Genomic DNA, 23900 nt, shown 5'->3' with positions numbered 1-23900 from the left:
TTCTATGATGATTCTATGATTTTGGGTCCCTGTGGCACACTGTGGATCCTTATGACACCCTATGGATCACTGTGGCTCACTATGGATCTTTATGGCACCCTATGGGTTCTCTGGGCAGCCTGGGCTGCTGGTTGGGGACCTGCACACAGCAGGGAGTTTGAACTGGATGCACATTGTGCTCCTTTGCAACCCAGGCCATTCTGAGATTCTGTGTTTCAATAGGGCCAAGTGTCGGGTCCTGCATTTTGGTCACAACAACCCCAGGAAACCCTGCAGGCTTGGGGAGGAGTGGCTGAAAGCTGCCCGATGGAAAGGGAGCTGGGTGTGCTGATGGGCAGTGGGCTGAGTGTGAGCCAGCAGTGTGCCCTGGTGGCCAAGAAGGCCAGTGGCATCCTGGCTGGGATGAGGAATGGTGAGCAGGGCTGGAAGTCGTCCTGCCCTGCACTCGGCATACCCAGACTGGGGCCCCATATCCCGAACTGGAGACCCAGTAAGTCAGACTGGGATCTCCGTAACTCGGACTGAGGACCCATATCCTGAACTGGAGACCCATTAACTCAGACTGGAGACCCATAACCAAGACTGGTGACCCCATGGGACCCCCTAAATCAGATGACTGGGACCCTATAATGCAGACTGGGGACCCATATCCCAGACTGAGGACCCCATAACTCAGACTGGAGACTCATAACCAAGACTGGGGACTCCATGAGTTCAGGTTGGATCTCCGGAGGAACTTCTCTAAGAAAGGGCTGCTGAGCAGTGCAGTGGCTGCCCAGGGAGGTGGTTGGGTCAGCATCCCTGGATGTGTTTAACAGCCGTCTGGATGTGGTGCTCAGGGCCGTGGTTTAGCAGAGGGCTGTTAGGGTTGGGGTCGGACGGTTGGGCTGTGGTTGGACTCGGTGATCTTTGAGGTCTTTTCCTACCTGGGCAGTTCTGTGATTCTATGAAGGGCACAGAAGGAATGGAAATCTTCCTTAGAAATGGGCATCTTCAGAAGAATGTAGGAAGCAGCTTCTACTGAAAGCAGCAGTGGGCAGCGATGGTGTTGAAATACAGTTGGGATTCAGTCTTGTAGCTGCTTGGTATGGAACTGAGAACTCTAGTTTCTAATTACTCCATGTTTTATTGGGGCAAGGAATATTCACACAATCACAGGATGGTTGGGTTGGAAGGGACCTCAAGGATGATGAAACTCCAACCCCCATTGCATGCAGGGCCACCAACCTCCACATTCCACAGCAGCCCAGGCTGCCCAGGGCTCCATCCAACCTGGTCCTGAACACCTCAGGGATGGACGGGGCATCCACAGCCTCTCTGGGCAGCTGTTACTTCCAAATTAACAACCTAATTAATTAATTACTTCTGAATTAACAGTGTAATTAAATTTGCTGGGAGCCTGCGTGTCATTAGCGCTGGTGTAATGCTGTTGGTAGGCACTCTATTTAAAGCTTAATAAGGGCATTTTAATTCCAAGCTAACTGGAGTCTTGACTTTACCACAGAGAGAAAACAAATAAAATATAAAATAAGGAGATGTGAACTCAAGATGTAAGGCAGCTTAAGGAAAGGGACGGACACTTCAGCAGGGTCTGCAAGGGGAAATGGTTCCAAACTGGAACGGGGGAGGTTGAGATCGGATGGGAAGTGGAAGTTTTTACAATAAAGGTAGTGAAGCACTGGCACGGGATGCCCAGAGAGGTGGTGGACGACCCACCATTGGAGACAACCAAGGTCAGGCTGGATGGGGCTCTGAGCACCTGATGGAGCTGTAGGTGTCCCTGTTTATTGAAAGGGAGGTGGACCAAATGATCTTTATGGGTCCCCGATGAGGCCATGAACCCATGAGTCTACGAGTCCATGACTCTATGAACCCATGAGTCTATGAGTCCATGACTCTATGAACCCATGAGTCTACGAGTCCATGACTCTATGAACCCGTGAGTCTACGAGTCCATGACTCTATGAACCCGTGAGTCTACGAGTCCATGACTCTATGAACCCACGAGTCTACGAGTCCATGACTCTATGAACCCGTGAGTCTACGAGTCCATGACTCTATGAACCCGTGAGTCTACGAGTCCATGACTCTATGAACCCGTGAGTCTACGAGTCCATGACTCTATGAACCCGTGAGTCTACGAGTCCATGACTCTATGAACCCGTGAGTCTATGCGTCCATGGCTCTATGAGCCTATGAGCCATGACTTTATGAGTCTATGAGGAGTCTATGAGCCGAAGAGTTTATAAGTCTGTGGGCCTATGAGTCTACGAGCCAATGAGCCTACGAGTCCATGAGTCTACAAGTCTATGAGCTGATGAGCCTCTGAGTTTGAGTCATGAGTTTATGAGTCGATGAGCCTATGAGCAGTCGATGAGCCTATGAGTCTATGAGCCAATGAGCCAATGAGCCTATGAATCCATGAGTCCATGAGCCAATGAGCCTACGAATCCATGAGCTTATGAGTCTGTGAGTATATGAGCCTTATGAATCTCTTAGCCAATGTGCCTATATGAGCCCATGAGTCTATGAGTCGATGAGTCTGGGAGTCTATGAGCAGTCTATGAGCCTGTAAGTCCATAACTCTATGAGCCCTATGAGCTTATGAGTCTACAAGCCTATGAGTCTACGAGCCAATGAGCCTATGAGTCCATGAGTCTATAAGTCTACGAGCTGATGAGCCTATGAGTTTGAGTCATGAATTTATGAGTCTATGAGCCTATGAGCAGACTATGAGCCTATGAGTCTACGAGCCACTGAGCCTACAAGCCCATGAGTATATGAGTCTATGAGTATTTGAACCCTATGAGTCTCTTAGCCTAAGATCCTATAAGCCCATGAGCCAATGGACCTATGAGTCTATGAGATTACGAGTCTATGAGTCTACAAGTCTGAGTGTCTACAAGCCAATGAGTCTATGAGCCTACAAGCCTATGAGCCTACTAGACTACGACTCTACGAGCCAATGAGTCCATGAACCTATGAGTCCATGAGTCTCTTAGTTATGAGATGTGAGTCTATAAGCCAATGAGTCTACGAGTCTATGAGCCTACAAGACTATGAGTCTATGAGCCAATTAGCCCTGAGTCTATGAGCCAATGAGTCAATGAGCCTATGAGTCTCTTAGTCTGTGAGTCTATGAGTCCGTGACTGTATGAGCCCTATGAGTCTATGAGTCCATGAGCCTACAAGTCTACAAGGCAACGAGTCTACGAGTCTATGAGTTCATGAGTCTATGAGTTCATGAGTCTATGAGTTCATGAATCTATGAGCAGTCTATGAGTTCATGAGTCTATGAGTTCATGAGTCTATGAGCAGTCTATGAGTTCATGAGTCTAAGAGTTCATGAATCTATGAGCAGTCTATGAGTTCATGAGTCTATGAGTTCATGAGTCTATGAGTTCATGAGTCTATGAGCAGTCTATGAGCCTACGAGTCTATGAGAAATTGCAGACTTGACACAGGGCAAACAGAATAACTCGAGCTTCTAAAACGTAAAGTAAACTTTATTATCCTTGAACCACAAAATAGATTTCTTTGGTTGTACAAATGTCACTAGTTACAGTCTTGATGCGCTAATTAATTTTCCCTCAGAGTCTCTCAGGAGAGAAGGGGAGAGAACCCAGAGCCTGGCAGCGGGTACCAAAAAGGGAAAGAAGAAAGAATCACGTTAGTCACCAAAACAAATCCAAGATCGCTTCCAAAACTGCTCTTGTTAAAAAGCATATGCTAAAATTAGACCTTAAAAAGGAAAAGCTCCAATTGCTGATGATGGAAGCAGCCGCAGCTGCAGCTTGAGATGCCCGAGTTCCCCCTTCAGAGCCCCACCGAACGAAACACGTGGAGTCGCTACAAACTGAGTTTGGCGTGAAGGGAGATGCTCGACCATAACAAAAAAATTGCATCCAGTCATTCAGCAAATGCATAAGCAGACGTGCCTGCTGCTCCCAAGCCACGTCCCAGGTAAGTTCAGCCCTGGCCTTACTGCTGGAGTTCAGCAGAGAGCACCAATGGATCTGGATGGACAGATCAATGACTGCTGAACTCTGATGCCTTTCTCTCTATTGGAGGCTTTAACAAAAGAAAACCCAAACCAAACCAAATCCATTAAAAAAAAAAAAAGAAAAAAGGAACAGGGATGTTGTTGTTGTTTTACTTCAGTAGTGGGCAGTAGAGCAGCAGAGACTGACTTCAGAGCTGTGAGCAGCATCAGCCTCCTCCGTGTCTGTAGAGCACACTGGATGCAAACTGTTCACGGCCGCTGTTCCGTGTGTGGCAACCAGGAATCACACCCAAGTCCCTTTTTCATTTTTCTTTTCTCCTCTTGCTTGGACAAGCATGTGTTTGCCCTGTCCTACCCAGACAGGGGCCTGAAGTCGACACGCTGGCAGAGAGCAGCACCGTGTGCTTATTGCAGGTTTTTCCCAGCTCCGTTCCACCCCACCTGGCAGGCAGCCACTCCTTCAGACCCCATAGGCGCCCTCACAACATCACTACCATCTCACAGCCACTGGGACTCACCCACCAGCACCCTACCTGTAAGACCCCGTTAGTCCTAACCTGACCCCAGCAACGCCGCTTCCTACCCTTCCCCATTCCCTGAATCCTAACCCCTACCTTATTTGCTGTTTACACCTCCTACCTCTGCTGCCGTATCCTAACCCTTCCCTATTCTGCTTGCTATTGCTGCCCTACACTCACACCGCTACCACTCCCACACCTGTTCAACTCCCTTCTCGTTTCTGCCCCCATTCAGCTGTGATGTGGACGGCAGACAGATCCCTGTCTCCCAGAACAGCCCAGCACTGCAGGTAGGAGCAGTTCCCTACAGATGCTGCGCTCACAGAGGCGATGGAACGGAGCTGATGCTTCCTGGAGCGTGGATGGGCTCCAGCTCCTTCAGTCCCCTTTCGAGCACACAGGTGTCAGTGTCAGAGGGAGGCACTTCACTAAAATTCCTTTTCTTTACGGTTGCTTTTTGTTTTGTTTTGTTTTGTTTTGTTTTTTGCCTCCGAGCTTCCACACGCTCCCAAAAGAAAGCGAGGTGACACAGTGCGGGAGGTGGGAGAAGATGCTTCTTGGCAAAAGACTGGAAACCCAAGAGGAGCGAAGGCTGGAACTTCCTTCTCATTCAGACCGCGGTAGAAGCTCTCATAGAATCCTACCATTCTATGATTCTCTCATATCAAACCATTACACAAAAGACCCAAGTTGAGGAAAGAACAGCCGGAGCCCAACACACTCACACTCTACGTCCTCCCTGTCCTACCGTGCCCCTCCCTCCCCCCTTACCCAATATTTACAGGCTAACAAACTGCAGCTGCCCGCTGTCCTACCCACGCTTCCTCTTGCTTAGCCATCCGTCAGTCCGTGCCATCCCACGTGGGGTCAGGACGTGGCCCAGCGCACAACCGGGTGAGAAAAGTAGGGCGCTTCGCAGCCTTAAGGAAGTCGGTTGACCGCAACGCTCCCGGGGTGCTCAGTTCCACCCGGAGCCCAGGAAGCAGCGACGGGCAGTTTGGTGCTGCTCCTGGAGCACGGGAAATTCAGGAGCCCCGTGTTGGGCCGTCCCAAAGCCCAGGAGCTTTGGATTGCCTACGTCGGGACGGCGGCCTCCAGGCTGCGCCGGCTGTGCCGCAGTTTGCGTTTGCTGCTGTACAGAGCCATCTCTTCAAGTGCGGATGCGGTTGGCGTTGATGAATCACGTGTTAATAGCGTTTCCTCCTCCTCCGGCTGGCCGTCTTGCTCCTGAGGAACTGCGTAGATAAAGAGAAGCGACAGATTTAGGGGAGGAGGTGCTCGATTGAAGCACTGATGATGACTTAATGATGACACGAGGGTGCTCCGCGCGCTCAGGTGTAAATCACAGCAATGCCATGCCCAGGACTTTTAGGTGATGTGCACCTGAAGCACTGTTATTTTCTGCGAAGGGATCACAGAACCAATCACAGAATGGCCAGGGATGGAAGGGACCTCAAGGATTGTGAATCTCCAACCCCTCTGCCACATGCAGGGCCACCAACCTCCCCATTTAATGCCAGCCCAGGCTGCCCAGGGCCCCATCCAACCTGGCCCTGAACGCCTCCAGGGATGGACGGGGCATCCACAGCCTCTCTGGGCAGCTGTTCCAGCACCTCACCGCTCTCATAGTAAAGAAATTAGGAGAAAGGATCACAGAATCACAGAATGGTTGGGTTGGAAGGCACCTCAAGGATGATGAAACTCCAACCCCCCACCACACGCAGGGCCACCAACCTCCTCATTTAATGCTAGACCAGGCTGCCCAGGGCCCCATCCAAACCTGGCCTTGAACACCTCCAGGGCTGCTGATTCCCCCTCCTCCCCATGCAGCTGTGCTGCTGCATCACCACCCCTACGAAGAAGAAACATCCCCTGATACCCAACCTGAATTCCTTATGTGAGTCCATCACCTCAAAGAATCACAGAATGGTTGGGTTGGAAGAGACCTCAAGGATCACGAAGCTCCAACCCCCACCACAGGCAGGGCCACCAACCTCCACATTTCACAGCAGCCCAGGCTGCCCAGGGCCCCATCCAACCTGGCCCTGAACACCTCCAGGGATGGACGGGGCACCCACAGCCTCTCTGGGCAGCCCTTCAGGAAGTGGCTCCTCAGGAACATCTTCCCCCAGCACCCAGGACTCAGTGAAAATGGTACGGAAGTGCCAAACTTTAGGAATAATCCGTACCCAGAAGGGACTGAGGCAAGCAGTCGTGCCCGCAGCGCTGCAGGAGTTCCAACAGAGCACTGGGAGCTGCTCTTAATCACAGAATCACTGAATGGCCTGGGTTGAAAAGGACCACAATGATAACTGAGTTCCAACCCTCTGCAGGGTCTCCAGCCAGCAGACCAGGCTGCCCAGAGAACCCATAGGGTGCCATAATGGTCCAGGGGGTGCCATAGGGATCCATAGGGTGCCAAAATCACAGAACCATCATAGAATCCTAGAATGGCCTGTGTTGCAAAGGAGCACAATGCTCATCAGTTCCAACCCCCTGCTGTGTGCAGTCGCCAACCAGCAGACCAGGCTGCACAGAGAACCCACAGGGTGCCATAAGGATCCACAGTGAGCCACAGTGATCCATAGGGTGTCATAAGGATCCATAGGGTGCCATAGGGATCCACTGGGTGCCATAGGCATCCATACGGTGCCATAGGGATCCATAGGGTGTCACAGGGATCCATAGGGTGTCATAAGGATCCACAGGGTATCATAAGGATCCATAGGGTGCCACAGGCATCCATAGGATGCCATAAGGACCCATAGGGTGACATAGGGACCCATAGGGTGCCATAAGGATCCATAGGGTGCCATAGGGACCCATAACCATAGAATCACTGTAGAGTCACAGAATGGCCTGGGTTGCAAAGGAGCACAATGCTCATCAGTTCCAACCCCTGCTGTGTGCAGGTCGCCAACCAGCAGCCCAGGCTGCCCAGAGCCACATCCAGCCTGGCCTTCAATGCCTGCAGGGATGGGGCATCCACAGCCTCCTTGGGCAACCTGTTCCACTGCCTCACCACCCTCTGCATGAAAAACTTCCTCCTCACATCCAACCCAAACCTCCCCTGGCTCACTTTAAAGCCATTCCCCTCGTCCCATCACCACCACCCTCACACACAGCCGTTCCCCTCCTGTTTATCCGCTCCCTCCAAGCACTGGAGGCCACCATCAGGTCTCCCTGCAGCTTCTCTTCTCCGAGCTGAACGAGCCCAGTTCCCTCAGCCTTTCCTCATAGCAGAGCTGCTCCAGCCCTCTGAGCATCTCAGTGTCCTCCTCTGGCCCCTCTCCAACAGCTCCCTGTCCTTCTTGTCCTGGGGGCTCCAGCCCTGGACACAGTGCTGCAGTTGGGCCACTTGGTGCCATCATCTGTCACTGATGGAGATGTTGAAGAGCATCGGTCCCAAGACCCCCAAGGGACACCACTTGTGGCCAGCCTCCACCCTGACACAGAACCATTAATCACAAGCCAAAACCTTAATTAGTGCTCATTTAGCTGACGGTGCACACAGCTCCACAGGCTTAGACGTGGGGAGTCACCACACCAAGCTCCATCCAAATGCCCTCCAGTGCCAAAGCAGGACGAGCGCCTGCACTGCCTGCTTGTGCTCCAGCAGAAGGGGCACAAAGCAAACCCTAATGATGGATGTTGTCCCCTTTATAGCAGCTGTCAGGAATTCCCACTTACACTCTACCCCCACTCTTCACTCAAAAGCACAACACAAGGTTAGGCATGCTTGTAACACACAGTTCTCAGCAAACCAACCGTTAATAAACACAATGCAAATATCCTACCCAAAACTGAATGTGGCCAATCTCAAGGTTTCATTCTAGAATGGACAAAAAAAAAAAAAAGGATGATGCTTCAAGCAGCAAGAAGGTGAGGTCCTCGGGGTCGACTCCACAAGCAGCAGCCAAGAGAACACTGGAACCACGGATGGGATGTAAGTGGTACAGAGAGCTTTCCTCCGGCCATTGGCTTACCTGAGTTATTTCTGTCCTCCACATATCTCAGCTCATCAGCTGCATCAGGAGACTGGAAAGAAGAAGAAACGAGCATTCACCTCTGTAACACCAATGCCAGGTAGTTTCCCCCTCCAAGCTTACAAGAGAACCTCTTGCCTCACAGCTCTGGTGGTACAGCAGCCAGGGCATGGACCCACATGCTAATTTTCTGCTGCAGTCAAGCAGCTCGTTGTCTGAACTGTGAGATGAGAGCTGTGTCTGCCCACCACAGCTCTCCTATTACTTTGTCTGGGGAGAGAGGAGGGGACAGTAAGCGACAGGAAAGGCAAAAAGCACAAAGTGATGCAAAGGAGCAGAAACACGGGAGGGGACCGATGACACGGGACAGTGATGTTTCCTCGAGAGTCCTGGATCCCAGCTCTGCACCTGCACTGCCCTCAGGCCTGGCTTCTTAGGCAAAATCAGTGGTTTTTTTTGTTTTTAATTTTCTGTATTCAACTGTGGATGGAATCATAGAAGCATCATGTTGTAAGAGGCCTAATAGGTCACCAAGTGCAACCCCAACCCATCCCCACCGTGCCCACAAACCCCGTCCACAGGAGCCACATCTCCACGGCTCCTCAACACCCCTTAGGATGGAGACTTCGCCACTTCCTCGGGCAGCTGTGCTGCTGCATGGCTGCTCCTCGGAGCAAAAATGTTTCCTCATCTCCACCTTGAACCTCCCCAGTGCAACGTGAGGCCACCACCTCTTGTTTTATCACCGATGCCTGGGAGCAGAGGCCAAACCCCCACCTCCCTGCAGCCTCCTTTCAGGGAGTGGGAGAGAGCAATGAGGTCTTCCCTGAGCCTCCTCTGCTCCAGGCTTAAACCTTGGCCCCTCCTGCAAGGTTAACCATACGGCCTTCATGGAATGAAGACCACTCCAGCAACCAACCGCAGGTGCCCGCAGTTCAGCAGATCAGAGCAACAGCACCACGTCAGAACAGTAACTTTGCTCGTGGGCCAAAACTTGAGGTGGCCTAAAAGTCAGCACTGATCACAGAATCGCAGGGGTTGGAGAGGACCCTGAGAGAGGGTTGAACCCAACCCCCTGCCCAAGTTCCTGCAGCAGCTCTCCAGGCGGGCGTCCAGCTGGGTACTGAATGTCTCCATGCAGTCCAATATAGGAGGAGCTGCAGGCCATCATGAGGAGCTGAAGGCCAGCATGAAGTGCTGCAGGCCAAAACAAAGCGCTGCAGTCCAGCATGAATTGCTGCAGACCGACGTGAAGAGCTGCAGGCCAACGTGAGGAGCTGCAGGCCAGCATGAAGAGCTGCATCTAATATATGAGGAGCTGTAGGCCAAAATGAAGAGCTGCAGTTCAATATGAGGTGCTGCAGACCATCATGAGGAGCTGCAATCCAACATATGAGGTGCTACAGACCATCATGAGGAGCTACAGGCCAAAATGAGGAGCTGCAGTCCAATATATGAGATGCTACAGACCAGAATGAAGAGCTGCAGGCCAAAATGAAGTGCTGCATTCCAGCATGAAGAGCTGCAGGCCAAAATGAGGAGCTGCAGTCCAATATGAGGAGCTGCAGGCCAAAATAAGGAGCTGCAGTCCAATATATGAGGAGCTGCAGGCCAACATGAGGAGCTGCCGACAGGAGGCTTCCCCTCAGTCTCCTGTCCTCTGGCCAGAACAATCCAAGGGAGCTCAGCTGCTCCTCGCTCCCATTGCCCTGCAGACCCTTCACCACCTTCGTGGCCCTGGACTGAAAACCAAAGGGCACGCACGGGATCCTGGAGCCAGCTCCTTTTTTGTCAGCTATGGACTCATTTCATGCTATCCTCGTAGATTTGGAACAAATCTTCACCATTTGGCTTCGCAGAATCGCAGGGGTTGGAAAGGACCCTGAGAGATGACTGAACCCAACCCCCTGCCCAAGTTCCTGCAGCAGCTCTCCAGGCGGGCGCCCAGCTGGGTACTGATGTCTCCATAGAATGATAGAATCACAAGGCTGGAAACGACCTGTAAGATCATCTCGTCCAGCCGTCTTCATGATTTATGATTCCATGGACGGAGGCTCCTCCACCTCTCCGTTCCAGTGCTCTGCCACCCCTCCCACAAAGAAGTTCTTCCACGCGTTGCTATGGAGCTTCCTATGCTCAAGCTGTAGGCTGTCACTCCTTGTCCCACGACCGCACAGCGCTGAGAAGGGCCTGGCCTCATCCATGCGCCTCCCACCTCCATTAGAAATCGATAACCATTGGGAGATCCCCTCTCGGTCTTCTCCTCCCCAGGCTGAACGGCCCCAGGTTGCTCAGCCTTTCCTCACCCAGGCGATGCTCCAGGCCCTTATCATCTCTGTGCCCCTCTGCTGGGCTCCTCCTAGGAGTTCCCTGTCTTTTTGGAACTGGGGAGCCCAGAACTGGACATGGGATTCTGAATGTGGCCTCACCAGGGCAGAGCACAGGGCTGGGATCGCCTCCCTCAACCATTTTTTTAATGGACCCCAGGATGCCATTGGCCTTCTTAGCCACAAGGGCACTCCGCCTGGTTCATGGCCAACCTCTTGGTTCACCACGACCACCAGGTCCTTCTCTGCAGAGCTCCTCCCTTCAGCTTATCCCCCAACCTGCACTGATGCACGCAATTATTCCTCCCCAGGTGCGAAGACTCTACGCTTGCTCTTCTTAAACCTCATCAGGTTCCTCCCTGCCCAATTTTCCAGTCTGCCCAGGTCTAGTCGAATGGTAGCACAGCCTTCAGCTGAGTCAGCCACTGCTCCCAGCTTCGTATCATCAGCAGAATTACCGAGGGTTGACTCCATCCCTTCATCCAGATGTTGATGAAGATGTTGAACAAGAGTGCCCCCAGCACCGAACCCTGGGGATCACTGCTGGTTACGGGCAACCAACCACTGCTGGTTATGGGCAACCAAACTCCTGATGACCGCCCTCTGAGCTCAGCCAGTTCTCCATCCACCTCACCATCCGCTCATCTATCCTGCGCTTTCTAAGTTTCATAACCAGGATGCTGTGGGAGACGGTGTCGAAAGCCTTGCTGAAGTCAAGGTACACAACATCCACTGCTCTCCTCCCACCTACCCAGACACTGATGACATCATGTTGGTCAAGCACGATTTTCCCTTGGGAAATCCATACTGACTACACCTGATAACCTTCTCCTTTCCAGTTGCTTGGGGATGGCATCCAGAACAAATTGTTCCATCGCCTCCACAAGGACAGAGGTGAGGCTGAGGGGCTCGTGGTTTCCTGGCTCCTCCTTCTTGCCCTTTCTGCTGTGACATTCTGAGTGACGTTGGCCATCTTCCAGTCTTCAGGCACCCCCCCCCATTTGCCAGGACCTTTCAAAGATGACAGAGAGCAGTTCAGCAATCATCTCTGCCACTTCTCTCAGCTCACGTGGCTGCATCCCATTGGGGCCCATGGATGTGTGTGCGTTGATTTTGGCTAGGCGCTCTCTGACCAGATCCACCTCTACCACCAGAAAGCCTTCCTTTCCACTGACTCTTTCTCTTACCTCCAGGGTTTGGGATTCCTAAGGGCCAAACTTACCATTACAGACTGAAGCAAAGTAGACATTCAGAACCTCTGTCTACTCAGCATCCCTTGTTACCAAGGCACCCACCTCATTTAGTAGGGGACTCACATTTTCCCTACTCTTCCTTCTACTGCTGACATATTTAAATAAAACCTTACTTGTTGCCACAGAATCCTAGAATGGCCTGGGTTGCAAATGAGCACAATGATCACTGAGTTCCAACCCTGCTGTGTGCAGGGTCACCAACCACTAGGTTGGGTTGGATTGGGTTGGAAGGGTCCTTGAAGATCACAGAGCCATGGGATGGTTGGGTTGGGTTGGAAAGGTCCTTGAGGATCATAGAGCCATGCGATGGTTGGGTTGGGTTAGAAAGGTTCTTGAAGATCATAGAAGCATGGAATAGTTGGGTTGGGTTGGAAAGGTCCTTGAAGATCATAAAGCCATGGGATGGTTGGGTTGGGTTGGAAAGGTCCTTGAAGACCATAGAGCCATAGGATAGTTGGGTTGGGTTGGAAGGGTCCTTACAGATGACTGAACTACTGAATGGTTGGGTTGGAAGGGTCCTCAAAGGTCACAGAAGCATAGAATGGATTGGGAGTGTCTTGGAAGGTGATAGAGCCACAGAATGATAGAATGCATTGGGTTGAAATGATTCTTAAAGGTCATAGAATCCTAGCATGGCCTGGGTTGCAAAGGAGCACAATGCTCATCAGTTCCAACCTCCTGCTGTGTGCAGGGTCGCCAACCAGCAGACCAGGCTGCACAGAGAACCCACAGGGTGCCATAAAGATCCATAGTGAGCCACAGTGATCCATAGGGTGTCATAGGAATCAATAATCATAGAATCATCACAGAATCACAGAATGGCCTGGGTTGCAAAGGAGCACAATGCTCATCAGTTCCAACCCCCTGCTGTGTGCAGGTCGCCAACCAGCAGCCCAGGCTGCCCAGAGCCACATCCAGCCTGGCCTTCAATGCCTGCAGGGATGGGGCATCCACAGCCTCCTTGGGCAACCTGTTCCACTGCCTCACCACCCTCTGCATGAAAAACTTCCTGCTCACATCCAACCCAAACCTCCCCTGGCTCACTTTAAAGCCATTCCCCTCGTCCCATCACCACCACCCTCACACACAGCCGTTCCCCTCCTGTTTATCCGCTCCCTCCAAGCACTGGGAGGCCACCATCAGGTCTCCCTGCAGCCTTCTCTTCTCCATGCTGAACGAGCCCAGTTCCCTCAGCCTTTCCTCATAGCAGAGCAGCTCCAGCCCTCTGCTCATCGTCATCGCCCCATACACGAGGGGGATCCTGAAGAGGTCCTCCTCACGCCATTCAGCCTCTGTTCTGAGGGTCACCACATCACATGCAGCACTTCCACTAAACCAAGCCCTGACCAATCCAACAGCAGGCAGAAATTCAGCATGCAGTGAATACCTGGATTTCGTAAACAGGTTTGGAGGAAGGAATAGCAGCAAATTCCCGGTAGTCAAACTTCTTTTCAGACATGGACTAGAAGGGACAGTAAATGAGAAGAAAGAGAAAAGAGAGAGTGAGGAGAGAGGAATGGATGGACACACAGCAGCACCCTGAGTGGCCTAAGGAGGGTTAGCAGCAAAGCATCATTCACAGTTAATGCCTATGGTGTCTGGATCCAGCCTCTGGGAAAGAAGGCATCTCAGGGACGTTGGGACGCGGTGTTTTGTCTGTCCTGCTGCCAGGGGAGGTGCTCCAAGTTGCAGAGAAAACACGATGTGCTCCAGTGAGCTGCACATCCAAACCAGCTTAGGGAAGAACAAGATTGCTGACAGCTCCAGCACAGCTGACACCTCACTCAGAGCTGGCTGCAGTGTGTGACCTCGGGCAGAACCAGGTCCCACCATTCTGCTGTACCAATTTTGACAGTTCTCTGCAACGATGTCCCGCTGCATTTATGCAGCCCTTAGGAAAAGCAAGATGCTGATTTCAGCTTAAGATTTTGGTTTGGTACTACTGGGAAGAGAGTAAAACAGAGAAATGGAGAACAGATATTGCTGTATATTTGGAGAAAAGGGGGTGTCTCTAGCAATGGGCATGGAGAAGCTCCATCCACAGTGCCTCTTCACTTAACTCTCAGGTTAAGTACTGAAATAGGGACTTCATGGCCCAGATGCACGATCCACACCCAAAGTGAGGAACTGAGAAACCCCAGGATTACAAAGAGAACAGAAGCAAGCAGAATGTGTCATACCAGCCTTCCTGGTGAGGTGACGTTCCTGGGACTGCAATCTGCAAAAGATGACATAAAAGCATTGTCCACTGCACGTCTGCATTACACACAACACGCACACATGCCTGTCCCTTCATTCAGCACTGATTTCAGTGTGATAGAAGACCACGCTCACAACAGACTTTCCAAATAAATGCTTCTTTCCTGTCTTTTCTACTCTGCTCTTGTTTCCCAGAACCATCACTTCAATGTTTTGCTCTCTATGTGTCAGGAGAATCTCCTGTGCTGAGAAGTGCCGTGTGCTCAAATAGGTCCTTCCAGCCTCAGCTGAATGGATCACAGAATCACAGAATGGCCTGGGTTGCAAAGGAGCACAATGCTCATCAGTCCCAACCCCCTGCTGTGTGCAGGTCACCAACCAGCAGCCCAGGCTGCCCAGAGCCACATCCAGCCTGGCCTTCAATGCCTGCAGGGATGGGGCATCCACAGCCTCCTTGGGCAACCTGTTCCACTGCCTCACCACCCTCTGGATGAAAAACTTCCTCCTCACAGCCAACCCAAACCTCCCCTGGCTCACTTTAAAGCCATTCCCCTTGTCCCATCACCACCACCCTCACACACAGCCGTTCCCCTCCTGTTTATCCGCTCCCTCCAAGCACTGGGAGGCCACCATCAGGTCTCCCTGCAGCCTTCTCTTCTCCAAGCTGAACGAGCCCAGTTCCCTCAGCCTTTCCTCATAGCAGAGCTGCTCCAGCCCCCTGCTCATCTCTGTGGCTCCTCTGGCCCCTCTCCAACAGCTCCCTGTCCTTCTTGTCCTGGGGGCTCCAGCCCTGGACGCAGTGCTGCAGACGGGGCCTCACGAGAGCAGAGCAGAGAGGGACGATCACCTCCCTGTCCCTGCTGCCACCCCTCTGCCGATGGAGCCCAGGATCCCATTTGCTCTCTGAGCTGCAGGAGCACACTGCTGCCTCACGTTCCGTTTTTCACCCACCAGGACCCCCAGCTCCTTCTGCACAGGGCTGCACTCAAGGAGAGAAACTGAATGAAGAAACTGCATTCTGCCAATCTGCTTTCAAGCAAGCTAACCTGCAGAAGCATGAGCTTTCTCCCCTCCCCCCTCCAAAGGGCTGTACGGTACCTTCCAGTGGTGTTGGTGACGGGGTAGGGACAGGCGAAGGTGACTCTGTCACCTGCTCCAGAGTGCTGCGCTTCTTTCCCTCCTTGGACTTGGCAATGACCATTTGGGCTTTAAGAGCATCCTGCTCAAGGGATTTCATCCTGTCTCAGAAAGGAGGAGGGGAGGGAGGAGAAAAAGACATCAGACATCGCTTTCTCTCTACGAGCTTAATGTCCTCTTCTGTGCCCAGCGGCTGGAGCACACTCAACAAGCTGAGTGCAGAAAGGCCAGATGAACCCTTGGTTCCCCACCGCAGACAGACTTTCAGAGCAGGAGAGAACAGCTCGGTTTGCTGCCATCAGACGTTACTGTCCCGAAATGCACAGCTTCACGTGTGCAGAACAGAGCCTGGAGCTCAGCATCAACGCACTGAGATGCTGCAGGCCTTCCCAGAGGTGCCACGTATGACAGAGAGCAATCCAAAGTGAGGAACGTGGAGGGGAACTGCCAGGGCTCAGTGACTAAGTGAGATTTCAGGGCCACGCTTTATCCCTCCTCTGCCACTGGGACGTTATAAATCACCTCTGACAAAAGGGGGTCAGCCCTCAGAAACGTCAGCTCCCACCCAACCAGCCAGACCCAGTGTCCACCCATCATCCCCGCTGACTGCCAACAGCCTGTGGTACCTCAGGGAAACGGAGTCCAGCACCACTGAGTCCTCCCTAGCCCTACAAGGACACGGCTGGGAGCACGGTGTTAGGATGGGGGACGCAGACAGGACGGAGCATGCAGCTGGCAGGGATGGGGCTGTGCACACCTGGATTGGTTTCCTGACCCAGGGGTTCTCGAGACGTGACTCTGCACTGGACTAGGCATCTGAGCTGGCCTGGCCCCGGGAGCAGGAGCCCATTGCCGGGACTGGTACAGCTTCCTGGCCAGATCCTGCTCGTACTGTTTAATACTGTCTTCAAGAGTTGAGGATCTGAGGAGGAGGAGGAGGAGGAGGAGGAAGAGAGGAAGAGGAAAAGGAGAAGGAAGAGGAGATGATGGTAATGAACATTACAGTGGACAAATACAGGGAGAGAAAGAAACAGATACAGGAACATACCCTGGCAAGGAGAAATGTGTGTCTGAAAAGGGAGCAGCCACGATTACGACAGGCTGCTACACCTCGTCCTTCCCAGCACCAACTGCTGCAGAAGAAACGGAAACCTCCAGAGGGCAACCTGGGATGATGTGCCCCAAAGCGCTCATTTCACAGCCTACATCTTTGGAGACTGCCCTCCTTACGTGCTGGGAGGACCGGAGACACCAGCAGACCAATGCAGAAGGCTGAGCAGTGGCTGCAAAGAGGTGCGTGCGTGTGTAAGGCAGACTGATGGAGTGCAGGGCGTGAGCACGTGTGTGTGCACACACATCACCTCCACGTGCACTGCACGCTCATACATATCCGTCCACCTGTTAGCACGCACCTTTGTTTGACCACTGTAAAATGGGATCACTGAGCTGGAAGGAACCCGTGGCAAGCACTGAGTCCAGCTCCTGACTCCACAAAGGGCAAAGTGAGCGTTAAAGCACATCTCTAAGTGCATCATCCAAGTGCTTCTTCAGCACTACTGACGGCCCTGAAACCACGACCAGCACCCTGGGGAGCCTGTTCCAAGCCCATCACATTCTGGTGCAGAACCTCTCCCTCATCCCCAGCCCGACCCTCCCCTGGCACAGCTCCGTGCTGTTCCTTCGGGCCCTTTGGGCAGAGATGCTAAGTTGGCTGCAGGCTGCCACAATGAGCTGCAGGCTGCCACGAGCCTCCCCTCTGTCTCCTCTAAGCTGAACAAACCGAGGCTGCTCCTCATACGTATCACAGGATCACAGGACGGCTTAGGTTGGAGGGGACCTTGAAGATTACCAAATTCCAACCCCAGGCCCTGGGGAGGGTTGTCAATCACTACATCAAGCTGCACAAGGCCACATCCCACCTGGCCTTGAATGCCCCCAGGGATGGGGCATCCATAACTCCTCTGAGCATCCTGTTCCAGTACCTCACCACCCTCCGAGTAAAAGATTTCTTCCTAACATCTCAACTACATTTCCCATCTTTCAGGTTAAGGCCATTTCCCCTTATCTTGTCGCTATCAGACGGTGTAAAAAGTTGGTCCCCCTTCTGCTTGTAAGATCCCTTCAAATATTGGAAGGCTGCAATGAGGTCTCTCTGGAGCCTTCCCTTCCCTTCCCTTCCCTTCCCTTCCCTTCCCTTCCCTTCCCTTCCCTTCCCTTCCCTTCCCTTCCCTTCCCTTCCCTTCCCTTCCCTTCCCTTCCCTTCCCTTCCCTTCCCTTCCCTTCCCTTCCCTTCCCTTCCCTTCCCTCCCTTCTCTCCCCTATTCCCTCCCCTCCCCTCTCTCGCTCCCCTCTCCTCTCCTCCCTTCCCCTCTCCTCCTCTCCTCTCCCCTCTCCCCTCTCCTCCCCTCCCCCTCCTTTCCCCTCCTCTCCCTTCCTTTCTTCTCCCCTCCCCTCTCCCTCCCTCTCCCCTCCCCTCCTTTCCTCTCCTGTCCTCTCCTTTCCCTTCCCCTCCCCTCTCCTCTCCTCAAGCTAAACAAGCCCAGCTCCCTCAACCTTTCTTCACAGGGCTGTGCTCCAGCCCTTCAATCACATTTATGTCCCTCCTCTGGATGCGCTCCAATATTTCCCCTCTCTGCTCCTTTAACCAACTCTGTTGCCCTCCTCTGGGCACGTTCTCACATTTTTATATCCTTCTAATACCGTGGAGCCCACATATAGTGGGCAAAGTGAGGCCAGGCCAAACAAACAAGTACATTGTGCAGGCTGTGTTTCGCACAGCTCAGAACTGAGCGCATCCACAGAGGAGCACATTGGAAACACCACCAGGATGCACATGGACCTTGCTGGACCTCGCTCCTCTTCAACACGTGCCTTTACCCCCTCACTCACAGCCTTCCTGGGGCACGAATGTCAGAATCACAGCATCACAGCATCGTAGGGGTTGGAAGGGATCCGGAGATCATCGAGTCCAACCCCCTGCCAAAGCAGCTTCCCTACACCAGGTCACACAACTCGGTGTCCAGGTGGGTCTGGAACATCTGCAGAGAAGGAGACTCCACCACCCCCTGGGCAGCCCGTTCCAGTGCTCCGTCACCTCACCTGAACAAGTCCTTGCACACATTGGTGCAGAACTTCCTATGCTGCAGTTTCTGGCCGTTTCCCCTCATCCTGTCTCCACACCTCAGATATTTACAGACCTGGGTCAGGTCCCCTCTCAGTCTTCTCTTCTCAAGGCTAAACAGACCCAGCTCACTCAGCCTTTCTCCATAGGGGAGACACTCCAGGCCCTTCACCATCTTTGTGGCTCTCTGCTGGACTCTTCCCAAGAGATCCCTGTCTTTTTTGTACTGGGGAGCCCAGAACTGGACACAGCACTCCAGATGAGGCAGAGTACAGGGGGAGAATCACCTCCCTCCACTCCTGGCCACGCTCTTTTTCATGCACCCCAGAATGCCACTGGCCTTCTGGCCACACACTGCTGGCTCATGGCTGACCTGTCACCCACCAGGACACCCAGGTCCCCCTCTGCAGAGCTCCTCTCCAGCAGCTCATCCCCCAACCTGTATCACTGCGTGCAATTATTCCTCCCTAGGTGCAAGACTCTACACTTGCTTTTGTTAAACCTCATCTGGTTTCTTACTGCCCAGCTCTCCAGCCTGTCCAGGTCCCTCTGAATGGCAGCACAGCCTTCAGGTGTGTCAGCCAATCCTCCCAGCATGTGTGTGTGCGAGGGCACCTACATAGTATGGGTCCCTGTGTGTCTCCCAGCAGAGGAAGGGGAGTGGGTGTGTGGTGGTGGGGGGCATCGAATGTCCTGGCAGGGCACCGATGACACGGGGAGAAAAGGGAAAGCCCAAGGTGGTGTGAGTTGATGGGGTCACAACTGACAGCACACAGACCAGAGAACTGGAAAGAAGCAGAAGATAGAAGATTAGAAAGAAAGTAATAAAATCATGCACTTAAAAAGCAAATACAGGTTAGTGAGGCTGCAGCACTGCCTGCAAGGCAATCCTCCCCACTCGGCACGTGTGTGGGGCTGTGTGGGGAAACAAGACGTGGAGTCCTGGCTGCCACCACGTCACCGTGCTGCAGCAGAGACAGGAGATGGGTCCTGGGATCACCGCATTTGTGAGGTCTATGGGGGTAGGGACAGCCCGTCCTCGGACTGGAGGAGCTCACTGTGGTGTCTGATCCCTCCTGCTGCCCATAAGTCAGGCCTTAACACCACCCAAGGAAGAGCAGATGCTTCTTTGGGAGCTGAAATTAAAAATACACCTTGCTACCAGAAGCAGAACGAAGCTGAGAAGCTGCTCTGCAGAAATCACAAACTCAACGCTGAATCTGACAAGTGAAAAGATGAAAAGCAAGGCGGCTGCAAAGGGCTCCTCAGCACATCTTCCTCAGCTCTGAAAGGCTTTTCCTTCTCCAGCTCACTTCTGCAAACCCCCCCCCTTCCCTCCCACCATGCTTACAAGGCAAGAGACTGAAGATCGAGAATACAGTGATCTCTACTCTGCCCACAGTGGACAAATGCACTCTATTCAACACTCTATATTCCACACTCACAAACTTTTCGATAGCATAATAGCACTTTTCAGATTTCTTGATCTGCTGGCATCAGCACGCTCAGATAAGGACGCACTCCTGAGCAGCAGGCATGCATTCTGTGCGATGAGCAGAGTCCTTGCAATGGCTCTGCTTTCAGAGGTTTGCACACACACTGCCATACTTCTCCATTTGTATCTGTCATAAAAAAGGGCTTTGTTATGGCATTCCTTGGCCATGCTCATGTTCAGGCTTAGGAGAGAATCATCATAGAATCACAGAATCCTAGAGTGGCCTGGGTTGCAAATGAGCACAATGCTCATCAGTTCCAACCCCCTGCTGTGTGCAGGTCACCAACCAGCAGCCCAGGCTGCACAGAGAACCCACAGGGTGCCATAAGGATCCACAGTGAGCCACAGTGATCCATAGGGTGCCACAAGGATCCATAGGGTGCCATAGGAATCCAGAGAGTGCCATAGGAATCCAAAGGGTGACATATGGATCCATAGGGTGCCATAAGGATCCATAGGGTATCATAAACATTCATTGTGTGCCATAAGGATCCACAGGGTGCCATAAGGATCCACAGAGTGACATAAGGATCCATAATGAGCCACGGTGATCCACAGGATGCCATAAGGATCCACAGAGTGCCATAGGCATCCATAGGGTGCCATAAGGATAAATAGGATGTCACAGGGATCCATAGGGTGCCATAAGGATCCACAGGGTGCCACAGGGATCCATAGGGAGCCATAACGGTCCATAGGGTGCCAGAGGGACCCATAATCACAGAATCACTGTAGAGTCACAGAACGGCCTGGGTTGCAAAGGAGCACAATGCTCATCAGTTCCAACCCCCTGCTGTGTGCAGGTCGCCAACCAGCAGCCCAGGCTGCCCAGAGCCACATCCAGCCTGGCCTTCAATGCCTGCAGGGATGGGGCATCCACAGCCTCCTTGGGCAACCTGTTCCACTGCCTCACCACCCTCTGCATGAAAAACTTCCTCCTCACATCCAACCCAAACCTCCCCTGGCTCACTTTAAAGCCATTCCCCTCGTCCCATCACCACCACCCTCACACACAGCCGTTCCCCTCCTGTTTATCCGCTCCCTCCAAGCACTGGAGGCCACCATCAGGTCTCCCTGCAGCCTTCTCTTCTCCAAGCTGAACGAGCCCAGTTCCCTCAGCCTTTCCTCATAGCAGAGCTGCTCCAGCCCTCTGCTCATCTCTGTGGCTCCTCTGGCCCCTCTCCAACAGCTCCCTGTCCTTCTTGTCCTGGGGGCTCCAGCCCTGGACGCAGTGCTGCAGACGGGGCCTCACGAGAGCAGAGCAGAGAGGGACGATCACCTCCCTGTCCCTGCTGCCAAATGCAATACAGGACTTCTCACTCACACGGCTGGTGAGAAGCAGATGAGCTCAGCCAAGCAGCGGATGCTCTGCACTGTTTGAATGGGAGAAAGGTGCCAACTACAACCTCTGCAAACACGTGGCGCAGGGAAGCTTTTCCATTCCCCATCTGAACGGCCCGGATTCTTCCTTCAACTGGCCTAGCAAAGAAAACAATGAAGCTCCTTCTGTCTCACCGTGCTGCCCTCCACATCGCTCGCTTCTCTGCCTCCAGAGCACGACGTTCTGCTGGAGAAAGTTCCTTCTCTTGGCTGCTCAGGAGCTCAGGACTCTGCATTCGCAACCTCTCCTGGTGCCTGCGCTCCGCCTTGGCTGTCCGCACCGGGGCCGATGCATCCCCTGCTGCGGGACCCAATGGACTCAACCTGGGCAGAGAGAGAAGCAGTGAGAAACGGGCAGCCCTCATCCGCTTCAGTACTGCCTGCTCTTCTCAGCGTGATGGGAAGGTGATGACCAACACCCCCAGACACTCTTCTGCACCACCCCCAGCTCCAAGGACATCATTTTGAAGGACAGAAGAATAACACGAACACGGAGTTAAGCTGATGCTAAAAAGGTTTGTTTCTTTTTTTTTTTCTCCCCAGTTATAGTTTCACCTTCTCCACAAAATCCTTCCTTCTACACTCTGTATTTGTTAAAAAGCAGGAGCCCCGTGCTCCACCACCTGGTGTTTCAGGGCACAGCACACTGCTCATCCCCTTACCCAGACATGGAGTTGGTTCTCTGCTCAGGCTTCATTCCTTCTTCCAGTGAATTCCTCTGTGAGCTGTTGTTCTCATTCACCTCTGAGGACCTAAACCAGATGAGCACATCAGCCAGCAGTGCCACAGGCTGCCATCCCCAAGGAATGTTCAGAATAGGTCCACACCCCGGAACACAACACAGCCCAGTTTGAAGACACAACCCAGAATGCTTTTGCTCAACGCTTTTTTCTCCATTACAGCAAGCATTTCCTCGTTCATTTCATAACAGATTATGCTCTCCAGCTCCCTTTGCATGATGGACAGCCTGGTTGCTCTCAGCCTTTTCCTTTGCTGATGTTGGATATGCATAAATGTTAACAAGGGATGATCCTTCTGAATTGTAAGTGAATGCATGTTTGGGGTAGGGATAAATCCTGACTGACCTCAGAGTCGTGATTCTCTGCGTTTCATAAAATCATAGAGTCACAGAATGGCCTGGGTTGCAAAGGAGCACAGTGCTCATCTGGTTCCAACCCTCTGCTGTGTGCAGGGTCACCAACCAGCAGCCCAGGCTGCACAGAGAACCCGCAGGGTGCCATAAGGATCCATAGGGTGCCATAAGGACCTAAATCATAGAATCACTGTAGAGTCACAGAATGGCCTGTGTTGCAAAGGAGCACAATGCTCATCAGTTCCAACCCCTGCTGTGTGCAGGGTCACCAACCAGCAGCCCAGGCTGCCCAGGGCCCCATCCAACCTGGCCTTGAACACCTCCAGGGATGGACGGGGCATCCACAGCCTCTCTGGGCAGCTGTTCCAGCACCTCACCGCTCTCACAGCAAACAACTTCCCCCTCACATCCAACTGAAATCTCCCTCCCTCAATTCCAACCATCCCCTTGTCCTGCTGCCATCTCCCCTTCCCAAGAGCTGACTCCCCTCCTGTCTGTAGGCTCCCTTGAGGTGCTGAAGGCTGCACTGATTCACCCCGCAGCTTCTCTTCTCCATGCTGAACGAGCCCAGCTCCCTCAGCCTGTCTTTGTACGGAGGTGCTGCAGCCCTGCTCATCTCTGTGGCTCCTCTGGCCCCTCTCCAACAGCTCCCTGTCCTTCTTGTCCTGGGGGCTCCAGCCCTGGACGCAGTGCTGCAGACGGGGCCTCACGAGAGCAGAGCAGAGAGGGACGATCACCTCCCTGTCCCTGCTGCCACCCCTCTGCCGATGGAGCCCAGGATCCCATTTGCTCTCCGAGCTGCAGGAGCACACTGCTGCCTCACGTTCAGTTTTTCACCCACCAGGACCCCCAGCTCCTTCTCTGCAGGGCTATAAGTGCAAAGCTATCTTCTGCTGTAAGAGCAAAGCTACGTTCAGCACCAGGGCTGTCCCTCAGCTGGCTATCTCCAAAACTCAATGGCTTTATGCACCCGCACATGGACCTGAAGGAGGCATTCTTCTGAAAAGAGAACTTGAAAACAGAACTGCGCACGACACATTTTCACATCCAAGAGAAGATAAGGTCCAGCCCTCTTCCCCTGACAATCACTCAGACACCTCTGAACACACGGGTGGCACTGAGATTCTGCTCCATAGTCTTACCGAGTTGCTGGAGCCTGGCTGCTCCTTCCATTCAGCCTCTCAATCTTGTACTCGACTCCTTCAATGATGACAGTGGACTGCATGCTCATCTCAGGCACTTGTTTCATCATCTCGTCCTCTTCCACTTCTTCCTCCAACAGAAGGGAACGTTTCTGCTGCAGTTTTCGAGCTGCCAAAACAAGACGGACTCATCTTACACCACATTAAACTCCGTTAAATCCCACGGGGATTCAGAGTCCGGGCGGG

The 23900-nt window shown here is 52.9% G+C and overlaps 1 protein-coding gene across 33 annotated transcripts in view; it reads right to left on the bottom strand.

Moving 5' to 3' along the window:
* Nucleotides 1-4301: 4301 nt before the first annotated feature.
* The window catches only part of SCRIB (scribble planar cell polarity protein), a 121794-nt gene continuing 102195 nt past the window's right edge, over nt 4302-23900 (bottom strand). For 29 of the 33 annotated variants that reach the window (XM_090138203.1, XM_090138204.1, XM_090138212.1 and 26 more), the window contains 9 exons: nt 23655-23823; nt 22082-22171; nt 21555-21743; nt 16181-16345; nt 15385-15524; nt 14268-14305; nt 13475-13549; nt 8508-8559; nt 4302-5756 (listed from right to left, as the gene is read on the bottom strand). In XM_090138203.1, the coding sequence (XP_089994329.1) occupies nt 5596-5756; nt 8508-8559; nt 13475-13549; nt 14268-14305; nt 15385-15524; nt 16181-16345; nt 21555-21743; nt 22082-22171; nt 23655-23823 (1079 nt within the window). In that variant the 3' untranslated portion in view covers nt 4302-5595. The remainder of the gene's footprint in view (nt 5757-8507; nt 8560-13474; nt 13550-14267; nt 14306-15384; nt 15525-16180; nt 16346-21554; nt 21744-22081; nt 22172-23654; nt 23824-23900) is intronic. The other 4 variants (XM_090138217.1, XM_090138236.1, XM_090138210.1 and 1 more) reach the window with 3 other exon arrangements.

Source organism: Phasianus colchicus, chromosome 3 (genome assembly GCF_987193195.1).
Source record: "Phasianus colchicus chromosome 3, bPhaCol1.hap1.1, whole genome shotgun sequence".
NCBI lineage: Eukaryota > Metazoa > Chordata > Aves > Galliformes > Phasianidae > Phasianus > Phasianus colchicus.
The sequence above is the reverse complement of the archived record's forward strand: the minus strand, read 5'-3'. Positions and strand labels throughout refer to the sequence as shown.